Below are 13,837 nucleotides of genomic sequence, written 5' to 3'. Positions count from 1 at the left end.
ACTTTCAAAGCCTAAAAAATGAATATCTACATATTTCTACTTAGGGGAGGAAAATTATAATATACTACTACTCCAATCTTATATTATTGTATTTGATCAAAAATCAATGCAGAAATTATAATCATTTAATGAAATAATACCTATTTTTCTACTTTAACCTTAATTTTATAACACAAACTATGTGCTACAGGTAGTAAACAAATACCTTCTGAATTGAAGAAAATCTGTGTTTTTCAGTGTTATGGTTTTATTAAATTTTCTACTTAGCCTAAATTGCAAGGTCTCCTCCACAGAGTTTATGTATTTTTTACTACTTTACTGAAATGCACTGCATTTGTCGGACTCTAAAGATCTATTTGTCTTGACAACTCATCTTTTTGAAGTCCTTATCAGAGAAACTTGTTGAATGAGTAGCTGACATGCTGACATAATCCTACTGCAGACTATACCAGAAGCACTGTAGCCCACAGTCAGGAAGTCACAAAAAGATGGAGACAGCATGCACTGAGTACAGCACCTTTCTACCAGTACTTCTGCTAAGAACCACGAATAGAACCAAAGGTCACTGAATAGCATACATTCAGTTTGGACCTTAAGGAGTAATCAGGACAAAATATCTACTTTTGTTTATTATATTTCTTGTTCCTAGTATTCTAAAATAATAGCTGAAAAGAAAACATAGAAAAAAAGATAATGACTTACCAAAACCACTAATTGGTTATACAGATTTTTGCAAGTCAACCAAATAATCATATTTTTGAAAAGTTTTACCTACTTGTATAACACTTTTCATTATATCTCTCCATGTTTTATCCACAGCTGTAAATCGTCTGCCTTCCTCAGGCATTTGAGACATGATGTCTGGAGAGCTGAAAATAGGCTCCAAATACAGCCACGTGGCTTGGACCTTGAGCCACTCATCCAGAATCTCCTGAAGCAGCAGGAGCTTACCCTCCCATTCTCTGAAAAGCAAAAAAAAAAAAAAAAAAAAAAAAAGTCAACACACAACACCTCAACAGCAGACCAAACAATGCATCTGATGACAAAACTCAGAGCCAAAACTAGATTGTCAATCTTTTGTACAATGTTGTTATTATTCCAGTTTCCTTTTATCTAGTTTCATTCAATGATAAATCACAAGATTTATCCTACAAAATCTATATTAAAATAATAACATCAACATTTATGCTTATACAGATATACTTGTACATGTTAACAGCCCACCTATCTACAAATGGGCTGGTTTCTGTATAAGTCATGACAATAAACTTTTCTAAGACCCAGTTCCATGGCTAGAGGGTACCAATTGAGAAATGAGATTTTGAAGATAATAAAGGTATTCTCAGGGCAAGAATACTCAGAACTTTGAGCCAATGTAACATATACCCAAAACACATTTCCTTTAACATTCTTTTTAATCCCCTTAATTTAGACCCTTAACAACTTATTTCTAGAAAAAAAAATTCAATTTCTAGGATGTAACTGGCATTCAAAGAAAAACCTACATACTCCTAAATATTAGTATGGCACTCAGGAGAAGACAACATATTTCAATTTTTAATAGATTATTAGTTTATTTCTAAATATGAAGAACATAAATACTGACTTAATTTCCTCAGGAAATTACATGCATAGTTCTAAGGTGTCAGTGTGTATTTACTCCATCTTCACAACAACCCTTTGAGGTAGGTTCCATTTAATATCTATTTATGGATGGGGATACTAAAGCACACAAGGGTAAATGCCAGGCTCAAGTTGGCCCAGCTAATAAATAAGAGAGCCAAGATTTGAACCTTGACAGCTGGAATCACTTTGCTATTAGAGATAACCTAGCCTTAAAGAATGACTCATCAATAGCAATAGAATATAAGAGTGACATCACTTTATGTACTTTATGTACATACTAACACATTACTCTTGTAAATGATGATCCATAATTTTAGATTATTAAAAGCAACAAATGTAAATAGGAGCTATCCAAGTCACCAGGCAGGAATTTTCAAATTCGTTTTTAAAATACTTTCAATGTTTATAAGTGAATTTGCTTAACTCTATGCACAAGAAAACATGCATGTCTGTCCTTTCTTCTGCCATCCTTCCCTCCTTACCTATTACTCCATCTGATACAGAAAACTTTCCATTAGCTAATGACATTATGCATAGTCCCTAAAAATGCATCTAGATATGACTTTTAGAGTAGCTAAAAATTCTTCTATTGAATTTTGAACATTGGAGCAAGCTGGCAGGAGGCAGAAGAAGCAGAGAATGAGCCAACTCCAATGAGAGCATGCCCCTATTTATGATAATGTACTAGTAACCAGCAGTAGATAATACCAAGCACTTAGCTTTCCCCTGCCATGCAAATTCACATTAAAATTATAGTCTGATTTGTTTCTATTAGTTTTTAAGATAAAATATAAACCACTTGGCAAAAATTATAAAACACTGGAAACACTGATAGACAAGAAAAGACTTTGATGTATTTGGCTGTGTCTGATACTTAAAACTCCAGATTAAAACCATTATTTTCATTCTTTGCACTTATTAGCCATCTTCATGCATATGAGTAGAAATTCCAATAGATAAACAAGGATCATCTATGACAACTAATTAGTATACAGTCATGCACTGCTTTACCCCAAGGATACATCCTGGGAAATATGTTGTTAGCAAATAATGTTGTTTTGCAAACATCACAGAGAACACCCACAGAAACTAGGATGTCTACAATGTCACTCGGTTATATAATCATATGGGACAAGTGAAATACATACAGTCCATCTTGGACCAAAATATCATCATGTGACAGATGACTATATTTATTAAATGATATTATTACTTTCAGTTTCATAGTTTTTATGTTCTCTAAACTATGTTCACAGGCATAAAATTATTTTTAAAGCCCAAAAATAAGATCATATCGTGGGAAATAAAAATTAGTATCTGAACATTGATTTCTACTGCTCTTGTTATAAATATAGAAGTTAACAAAGGGGCCAGTGCTGTGGCATAGTGGGTTAAGCTACCACTGCAGTGCCAGCATCCCATATGGGTGCCAGTTTGAGACCTGGCTGCTCCACTTCTGATCTGGCTCTCTGCTATGGCCTGGGAAAGCAGTGGAAGATGGCACAAGTACTTGGGCCCCTGCACCCATGTGGGAGACCCGGAAAAAGCTCCTGGCTCCTGGCTTTGGATCGGTGCAGCTCCAGCCATTGTGGCCAACTGGGGAGTGAACCAGTGGATGAAAGACCTCTCTGCCTCTCCTTCTCTCTCTGTGTAACTCTTCCAAATAAATAATTTTTTTAAAAAAGAAATTAACAAAAAGGTTATTAAGATGGTAGCAAAGACAATGAAGGTTATGAACTACTTATATATATACTACTTAAAATATCATGCATGAAATTTAGAATCAACTCTCAGAAGAACTTTACATTAAATATTATAAGCAATTTTGATAATATAGCATAAAACACTGAAATAAATATCATTTTACCTCATTTGTTTTTCATAAGGCTTAATGAAAGGAGATCCTCGCATAGTTTGTGTTTTAATAATATGATCATCCAACAACATCTGAATTTCATCAACTGATGATAAAATATATGTCCCACTCTCTCTGTAAGGAAGAATGACAAATTCCATTCCATCCCACTCATTAATCATCTTCTCCAGGGACTTTTCAAGAGAGTATTCTTTGCTAGCTGCTTCACTAATGCCTTCAAATCTGTCTAAGTATGGTTCCAAATTCATTTCTAAAAAAGAAAACACAGTGGAGTCCTCGGATGGCTGTAGGGGGTAGCCAACAATGGCAGACATGGCATCCCAATGCCTGGGGCGCAAACCAGGATTGCAGATCACTTGAATCAGAGGAATGTGTTGTTTGAAATCTTCTACCCTTGCTCTTACTTTTTTTGTCATTGCCAATGCATTTGGAGAATCATGGAAGATTTTCTCCAGCTTGTATAGTCCTCGCCAATAATTTCCAACATCTGTTTCCACTTGGTCTGGATTCACCTTGTGATATGGTCCTTCTGTCCACATTCTGTGCTTGTTGCTAAACTCGACAGCAGTTTCATAGAGACGAAGATAAGGGTTCAAACCATCCTGGATTTTTTTACGTTGAGGATATGTTGACGTTATCCAACCAAATGCCTCCTCTTCAGCATTAAACTGCTCAATCTGAAAATACAGGCATAAAATATCTTCGTTATTTTGAAAGCAACAATAATGAAAATTAGGTTTTTTAAAAGTATGTATTTCAAATGTGACTCCAAAAACTCTCACTAAACAGTAAAGTTACATTTATAACCTGTTCCCTAGCAATTTTTAATTGAAAATAAAATTGTTTACATTTGTGATGTATAACATGAGGCTGATATATGTATATACTGTGGGAAGGCCTAAATCAAGCCAACACTTGTATTACAAAAACATTTTTGTCATTAGAACACTTGAAATCAATTGTTAGCAATTTTAAAGTATATAATACGTATTTATTAATTATAGTCTCTGCTGATGTAAAATAGATTGCTTGAACTTATTACTACCACCTAAGCAAAAGTTTTATATTCCTTGACCAACATTTCCCCAATCCCTGTTAACACCTACCAAAAGCCCTCTGGTCCCTGGCAACTGTAATTCTAGTCTCTGCCTAGTTTGATTTATTTTTATTTGAAATGGAGAGAAAAAAGGAGAGAGATGAAAAGAGATCTTCCATCTACTGGTATTCATTTCCCAAATGCCTGCGATAGCCAGAAGCAAAGAACTCCACCTGAGTCTCCCATACGGGTGGCTAGGACTCAAGCACTTGAGCCATCTGCTGCCTCCCAGGATGCACATGAGCAGGAAGCTGGATCAGAAACAAAACCCTACAGTCCACTGATTTGGGATGTAGGCATCCCAAGCAGCATCTTAACTGCTGTTTCAAATCCCCGTCCCCAAGCTTGACGTTTTAAGATTCTGTATGATGGAGCCAGCATTGTAGCAAAATGGGTTAAGCCACTGCATGTGACAACATCATATGATATCAGACTATTTGTTTCAGTCCCAGCTATTCTGCTTCTGATCAGGCTTCATGCTAATGTGCCTGGGTAGGCAACAGAAGATGGCCCACAGAGTAGGGCCCCCCGTCATCCATGCATGAGACCTGGATGGAGTTCTTGGCTCCTGGTTTTGGCCTGGCTCAGATCTGGCTTGTTGTGGCAATTTGGAATATAAACCATCTGGTAGAAGATGTCTGTCTGTCTGCCTCTTTCTTTTTTTTTAAGCTTATTTGTTAAGTTATTTATTTGTGTTCAACACACATCCTGGTCCTTTCAAACTAATTAAGAGTAGCACTAATGAGCAAAATTGGAACAAAAACAAAAAAATCAATGAGATCTGGGTCAGAATTTTTAAAAATCATACAAATTGTTGCAATATGAATATAACAATATTATACAAACAATATATTCAACAAATAAGCAGGAGATAATTTAGATAAAATCATTGCTTACAATTTCTTTTTTTTTATTTGTCCATCATTTATTTTTTCACTCAAAACATGTTTATTGAATTTCTTTTTTTTTTTAACTTTTATTTAATGAATATAAATTTCCAAAGTACAGCTTATGGATTACAATGGCTTCCCCCCAATAACGTCCCTCCCACCCGCAACCCTCCCCTTTCCCTCTCCCTCTCCCCTTCCATTCACATCAAGATTCATTTTCAATTCTCTTTATATACAGAATATCAGTTTAGCATACATTAAGTAAAGATTTCAACAGTTTGCTCCCACATAGAAACATAAAGTGAAAAATACTGTTTGAGTACTAGTTATAGCATTAAATCTCAATGTACAGCACACTAAGGACAGAGATCCTACATGAGGAGTAAGTGCACAGTGACTCCTGTTGTTGACTTAACAAATTGACACTCTTGTTTATGGCCTCAGTATTCACCCTAGGCTCTTGTCATGAGCTGCCAAGGCTATGGAAGCCCCCTGAGTTCACTGACTCTGATCATATTTAGACAAGGCCATGGTCCAAGTGGAAGTTCTCTCCTCCCTTCAGAGAAAGGTACCTCCTTCTTTGATGACCCGTTCTTTCCACTGGGATCTCACTTGCGGAGATCTTTCATTTAGGTTTTTTTTTTTTTTTTTTTTTTTTTTTTTTTTTCCCCAGAGTGTCTTGGCTTTCCATGCCTGAAATACTCTCTCCGGCTTTTCAGCCGGATTCGCATGCCTTAAGGGCTGATTCTGAGGCCAGAGTGCTGTTAAATACTCTAATGGGCTTTTCAGCCGGATCCGCATGCCTTAAGGGCTGATTCTGAGGCCAGAGTGCTGTTTAGAGACAGAATGGCAGATGTCTGTCTCTTTCTTTATCTCTCTCTGATTGTGTATGTGTGTCTGTGGTTCCGCCTTTCAAATAAACAAATTAAAATCTTTAAAATTTTTTTTCTATATGTAAGTATTATCATGCTATATTTATCCTTATATATCTGGCTTATTTCACTTAGTATAACATCTGTTGTCCCAGGTGATAGGTTTTTCTTTTCTTTCCTTAAAATTGAAGAGTATCTCCCTATTTCTTTCTGATTATAATTTTCAGAGAGACATGCTTGATTAAGTTAGTTAAAAGTCAAATAAATTTGCATAAATAAAAATTTGTTGCCCTCCCAGACATACTGAGGACACAGCTTTATTCATTAACAAGAATGTGAGTACTTTCAATAAACATGCTTTCTATTAAATATGGGTGAAAATTGAAAAAAAATTATATTGCAAAGTATCAACTCCAGTGAGTTAGTAATCCAGCTCTGGAGACAAACAATACATAGGTGGAAATATAAACAGCACTTATTTGATAAATCCATACGGCAAGAGAACACAGCAGTACCTGTTTCCTATAATATGAACAGTATACGTCAAAAATGTTAATGCTCTGTGGTACAAGGAAAGCATAGTCACAGGTGCTTCTGCAGGGAAGATGCGGCTGAAGCTAAGTCTTGAAGATAAGAAGGATAAGAAGAGGCAAGGAAAGTTCATTTCCCTTTATGATGTGAGTAGCTCAGAGGAGAAATCTATGGTATGGGAAAGTGTGAGTTAGATACACCAATTAGCAGTTTATTTAAAATTTCTGTGCCTTTGGTTTGAAAAAAAAAACTAGCTTTTCTTTCCCAATTTAGATTGACAAACTTGGGATTATTATAAACTATTTAATTACCTAGATGGATAAAATATTAAAATCTTTTAACTTGAAAAAATGGGAGGCTATTATAATATTAATGTTTTCATATCTCTCCTTTTTATAAACAATCAAAATTTTCAAACCTCTTATCTGATAAGATGTATGGCTTTCCCTCCTCTAGCTTCTTGTAATAAGAAAACCAATTTCTGAAACAGCAGCATTGGGAACAACGTAGTTTGGTGGGAGAAAATTATGAGTTTAGTTTTAAAGCACAGCTGCCAAATCTAAGTTGGTCTCTATAAATTAGAAAAACTGGATACTAATTAGGTGATATTTGCCTGCTTCTGTTCAAAACTATGGATTCTCAACTATCATAGAACTATGATGTAACTGATTAAAGGACACCAAGTAAAAATTAAGCAGACCAATCCACAATTGTATTTTTTTTTTTTTATTTTTTTTTATTTTTTGACAGGCAGAGTGGACAGTGAGAGAGAGAGACAGAGAGAAAGGTCTTCCTTTTGCCATTGGTTCACCCTCCAATGGCCGCCGCGGCCAGCGCGCTGCGGCCGGCGCACCGCACCGATCCGATGGCAGGAGCCAGGATCCAGGTGCTTTTCCTGGTCTCCCATGGGGTGCAGGGCCCAAGCACCTGGGCCATCCTCCACTGCACTCCCGGGCCACAGCAGAGGGCTGGCCTGGAAGAGGGGCAACCGGGACAGAATCCGGCGCCCCGACCGGGACTAGAACCCGGTGTGCCGGCGCCGCTAGGCGGAGGATTAGCCTAGTGAGCCGCGGCGCCGGCCAAAAATTAAGCAGACCAATCCACAATTGTATTTTTAAAATAAAAGATGAAGGTCACTGTTTTCTATTGGTAGATTACAGTGATACTACAAATAGAAACCAGCAATATTAAGTAGAACAAACAAACAAAAAATACTAAGAGGGATAACGTATTAAGTTGTTCATCAACAGTCAGGGCAAGGGCTGACCAAGTCACCACTTCTCATAGTGTTCATTTCACTTTAACAGGTTTCCTTTTTGGTGCTCAGTTAGTTGTCACCGATCAGGGAGAACATATGGTATTTGTCCCTTTGGGACTGGCTTATTTCACTCAGCATAATGCTTTCTAAAGAGCCTAGGGCGATTACTGATGCCATAAACAAGAGTGTCAATTTGTTAAGTCAACAACAGGAGTCACTGTGCACTTACTCCTCATGTAGGATCTCTGTCCTTAATGTGCTGTGCAGTATGATTTAATGCTATAATTAGTACTCAAACAGTATTTTTCACTTTGTGTTTCTGTGTGGGAGCAAACTGTTGAAATCTTTACTTAATATATGCTAAACTGATCTTCTGTATATAAAGAGAATTGAAAATGAATCTTGATGTGAATGGAAGGGGAGAGGGAGAGGGAAAGGGGAGGGCTGCGGGTGGGAGGGAAGTTATGGGGGAGGAAGCCATTGTAATCCATAAGCTGTACTTTGGAAATTTATATTCATTAAATAAAAGTTAAAAAAAAAGAAACCAGCAATATTATTCCTTGAAGCATGTCTGTAAAATCAATTTGAGTTACTTCTATTATATTCTAAGTAAATATAAACTGTTTTAGTTGGCTATTTTTTAAGTTTATTATTTTTATTTATTTGAAAGGCAGAATGACAAGAGAGTTAGAAAGACAAAATGACATCTTCCATCTGATGGCTCATGCCCTAAATTCTTCAATAGCCAGGACAGAGCCAGACTGACGCTCAGAGTCAGAAATGACATCTGGAAATCTCACACAAGCCCTTGAGTCATCATCAGTTGTCTCCCAGTGTGCACATTAGCAGGAAACTGGATCATAAGTGAAGGCAGAAATTGATTCCAGGTATTCCAATGAGATCAGGGTGTGCTAAGAGTAGCTTAAACCTGCTGAGTCACAATGATCATCCCTTTATATTTCTTAAAGATGAATATTAAACACAAATTCAATTATTTTGCAATTGAATAAATTAATCTCTTTATGAATTTCTAAATTATACCTTGTCTGCAGCTAAATCCAACTTTGCATTCAGTGTCTGAGCCTTTTTCAGGTACCGCTGTACATCCTGAAGGTCTCCAAATGAATAAAATTCTTCTGCTTGCTTAGCATAACTCTCCAGTTCCTCCACAAATCGTTCGCATCGTAACTAATAAAAATAACATTCATTGTTACCATTCATCGGCATCAAAAGAAATTTTAAGTGTTTGTAGAAATTATCAAAATTATTATTACTATATTTTGTCATTGGCAAAATATAAAGAAAGACATGACCGGGAAGAGGATGGAGATCTCAAATATGCCGAACTTTTTAAATTTAAAAATAATGGGTTAAAATTCCTCTAATTCACAGATTAGGAAAAGTTTATCCAGTGTTTATTTATGTCAGAAGCTCTAACAGGATAAATTAAAACACATTAAATGGTAGTATTCTTTAATATGTTCAAGAACTTATGTTAACAAATGATTTGTAAACATTTGAAAAATCCCATAATAATAAAAAATTGGGCTAAATGAAAACTAAGATTTTTTAAGGATGTAGAGATATCTGTGGCATTATTACAAGCAGCTGGAAAAAATCTGCATTTCCCTTGTGTTTTGATAATCAGAAATCACTTCAATTAGCAATTCTAGAAGAAGATACCTCAGGGTAATTTCTCTTGCCCCATGAGTTCACTTCACAATAAATGTGTAAGGCAAATAAATCCAGATTTAAAAGCTTGAAAACTATAGTGTTCCAATATAAAGCAGATGTGAGTATGTTAATAAGAATGGTTTATTTTCACTGGCAAGGTATTCCAAATTAAATGGCTCCAAAAATAGCTCTTAATAACATATTCAAAAGTCAAATCTAGGTTATTCAAAAATAGATTTTTCAATTTTACAGATTATCTAGGTTGATTTCTGTCCCTTTTTATCTAGATTCCTGGCAAATTTATTGCTTTGGCTCAGTGGGAAAAGGAGAATGAGAGAGACAATTTATCAAAAATGCATAGTTTAGGCTCTGTGGTGCAGGGGGTTAATGCCCTGGTCTAAAGCGCCGGCATCCCATATAGGTGCCGGTTCAAGACCTGGCTGCTCCACTTCCTGTCCAGCTCTCTGCTATGGCCCGGGAAAGCAGTGGAAGATGGCCCAAGTCCTTGGGCCCCTGCTGGGAGGCGGCTCCTGGCTCTTGGCTTCGGATCAGCACAGCTCTGGCCGTTGCGGCCATCTGGAGATGAACCATCGGATGTAAGACCTCTCTCTCTCTCTCTCTCTCTCTCTCTCTCTCTCTCTTTCTTTCTCTGCCTCTCCTTTCTCTGTGTAATGCTGATTTTCAAATAAGATAAAATAAATTAAAATAAAATGTGTAGTTTATGGAATAGCATACTTTTCAAGAAAGGGTATATAACTGTAATGACCTAGCAATTTTTCTATTATATTATAACTTAAGCACCTAATATTTACTTTTTATTATGTTTTCCACAGGTTGTTAAGGATTCTGAAATGGCCTAATGAAAAAAGGAAATGTAGACTATAGTTTAAATTCAAAGGTTTGTTTTTCAAGTCTATGAATTATTCTCCAAATATCTTATACTGTCAATTAACAGTATTTGTTGTAGTGCAATAGGAGAACTGGGCTTTATGTCAAAAATCATTTTGACTTTCTGACCTGAAACAAGTTTCTCAATCTTTGAGAATCTTGGTTTTTTTCTTCTATGAAATGAGACTGACAAGACTAAGCTACTTATTCAGACAGCAGCAATGAAGTGTTCATGGGATTTCTGTATCTTAGCTGCTGTGTGAGCTACAGGGATATAAATGAACAAAAGACAAAAATAAACAAGGAAATGACCATTTAATAGGGAGATAAACCTGACAATAATGGCATAAGGATCAGATCACTAGCCTGGTTTGAAAAATGTTAAAGCAGCACTGATGTCTGACTGAGAGGGCTCCTCAAGAGACACATTAAGCGCAGACAGGCAAGCCCTGTGTGGTCAAGGTATGCTTTGGAGTAGATGGAGAGAATGTGCAAAAGGTGAGAGATGTAGGAGAGCAGAGACCTAGAAGTTGTTCATTATTTAAAAAGTCATGAGCAAGGGTTGGAGATGAGGCTAAACAGGTAGACAGGGGCAAGTCACAAAACATCTTATATGAATAACAATAAAAAATGTTAGAGTACTTGAATGTTAGAGCAATGATCCTGGCCACAGGGTTTAGGAGATTCTGAGCCATTTTGAGATAGGAAGGAACACTTCACAAAGGGAGCTGTGATATGCAGTTAAAGAAAAAATGTAAGTAGTATTGTAAACTGGGAAGATATATACCATTTTTACTAATGGTCACTAGTGGGCAATACATTCCAATAGTTTCCTCCTATTTCCTTGGACAATCAAGAAATGATCCTATATCAATCAATATATTACTCATTAATCATCCAGTAAGCATTATAAAAGATCCAATAAGTGTACTATGTTCTACTAAATTTTAATATGAGAAACCTAACATAAACATCCCATGAAATAAAGGCATTGACAATGTTAAAAAAAAGTTAAAATTTAAAGATTTCCAGAAAGTGAAAAATCATTTAAAATATCTGTAACACTAACCTTAAGACCTTCTTGATATTGTTCTGTTTTTTCTTTAACGATTTTCCTGTGCTCATCAAAGATTTCTCCCATTCTTCCATACCACTGGAAAACATTATTATTTAGCCTAATATCTGTCGGAGAAAAGTTAGCATGCTCAATGAGGAAGGCAAGGCAGTTTTTGGAGTCCACTAATCTCTGTTCCAGCTCAAGCATATCAACTCCCTCCACTTTCTGAATGTACGCCTGGTGGAAAACAAAAATTACAAAATGTCATTTTAATGTGCAGCCTATGTTTTAAAAATAACCTTTGAAAATACATAATATAGATATGTATTTTGGTTAAGAGAAGAGACTGCAGCAGTTTACTTGTCATCTCTCCCAAGCAGTTCACTAAAAGGCAGAAGAAAGGTAGAAAATGCTTAAAACACATAAAAAAATCTTTGGAAAACCAGCACTGTGGGCTCCTGGGAGATATGAAGTATACACTGTCTGAGTGATATCATCTATTATTTTAGAGTAACTTTTGGTGCACCTGTTGCATGTCTGACACTGCCAGGTGCTATTAATTCAGCATGAAAAGAAAGATAAAAACAGATATGGGTCTTGCCCTCATGCAGTTTTTAGTTTCATCAGGGAAGCAGCTACTAATTAAATAACCACTAGAAAAAGTGTAAAACTGAAAGTCTCAGAGAGACAGGTGATGCAAAGGAAAGGCACATTGATTTGGAAGTATAATAAGGACCTGAAGCAGTTGGAGGTACAGGGTAGTTGCCCACAAGCTGGGAGCAGGAACATTACGTGGAGGAAAAGAAGCCATGTGGGATGGATGGAAGGAGAGGGAAGGGGGCATTGTATGAGCCTAATGACAAGAGGGAGCCTATGTGGCAGCCAGCAGAGTTGAAACAGAGCAGAAGATCAGGAGATGGGACCTTTCCAATACACACAAGACACCACTGGGTCATGTGAGACCTAGTCAACAAGATAGTTTTTTTTTTTAAATGCATATATGCTACAAGGTTAACAAAACTGCACAGAACAAACATTCAACTGATCACATGGCATAGATTCAAGAGAAGTAGGAAGAGTCCAGAACAACAGATACAAAATAGATGTAAAAAAAATTAATAGTTTTCCTAAATATTAGTACTATTCAGTTTGAGAAACCACATTGGAAAACATCAATCATTCTTAACAGTATCAAAAACTAAAAAAACAATGATAGGCAAAGTTAACAAGAAATGTGTTAAATCTATTTGAAGAAAACTATAATATTCTATTGAAGAACATTTTAAAAATCTGAATATAGAAAAACATAAGACATAATATTGCAAACATATACATTCTTTAATCAGTCTATAAAATCTATGCAATTTTAGTCTAAATTTCAATGAAATTTTCAAAAACTAAGTTTGATATAATTATTTTTTTTTTAACGGTTTATTCATTTAGGGATTCCAAGATGATAGATTAGGGAACGACGTACTGCACTAGGCTGGGGATAAATAGTTTTTTTTTTTTTTTAAAGTGTAGGAAGTGCACTCTCAGAGGAGATTTAGAGAGAAAGCCATACTGGAAATACTACAACAGGAAGAGGAACACCTCGGACCTGCCTGGAAGGTGCAGACGCACAGCATGAACACAGACACAACATACTGCTGCAGAAGCTGAGAGCTGGAGCAGGCGACAGCTTGGAGACGGAGGTGAGACCAGACTACAGCAAACCATAGTTATATAAATGGAGGGAGCGCTTGGCATGAGTCTGGACTAGAGCCCTAGGAGTGAGTGGTTACTAACGGTTACCCATGGATCCACTGGAAGTAAAACAAGCATGTCTATCTCACCCTATCCTTGCCACAATGATGTATGCTGCCTGGTTGAGGGGGGTACCACTATGGGATTAGGAAGCAGCTGCAAAAACACTGTGCATGTGCATAGCAAATGGCTGAGACAGGAAGCCATCTTCTTGGTAGTATTGGCAGCAGTGGTGGGGAGAGGGCAACATACGGCCAGTGGTTCTTATATACACATGTGATCCAGGGATTCTAGTGGAGGAAAAAATCTGCAGTACCCCATGA

General features: G+C 36.6%; 1 protein-coding gene across 2 annotated transcripts in view; it reads right to left on the bottom strand.

Moving 5' to 3' along the window:
- The window catches only part of DNAH7 (dynein axonemal heavy chain 7), a 384,555-nt gene that overhangs the window by 258,442 nt on the left and 112,276 nt on the right, over positions 1-13,837 (bottom strand). For both annotated transcript variants that reach the window (XM_089330144.1, XM_089330145.1), the window contains 4 exons: positions 11,781-12,005; positions 9,191-9,337; positions 3,494-4,179; positions 776-962 (listed from right to left, as the gene is read on the bottom strand). In XM_089330144.1, coding sequence (XP_089186270.1) covers positions 776-962; positions 3,494-4,179; positions 9,191-9,337; positions 11,781-12,005 — 1,245 coding nt within the window. The remainder of the gene's footprint in view (positions 1-775; positions 963-3,493; positions 4,180-9,190; positions 9,338-11,780; positions 12,006-13,837) is intronic.

This window comes from Oryctolagus cuniculus, chromosome 3 (genome assembly GCF_051225735.1).
Source record: "Oryctolagus cuniculus isolate XC-2025 breed Fujian yellow rabbit chromosome 3, ASM5122573v1, whole genome shotgun sequence".
Classification (NCBI taxonomy): Eukaryota; Metazoa; Chordata; class Mammalia; order Lagomorpha; family Leporidae; genus Oryctolagus; species Oryctolagus cuniculus.
This window is presented reverse-complemented; position numbering and strand designations above follow the sequence as displayed.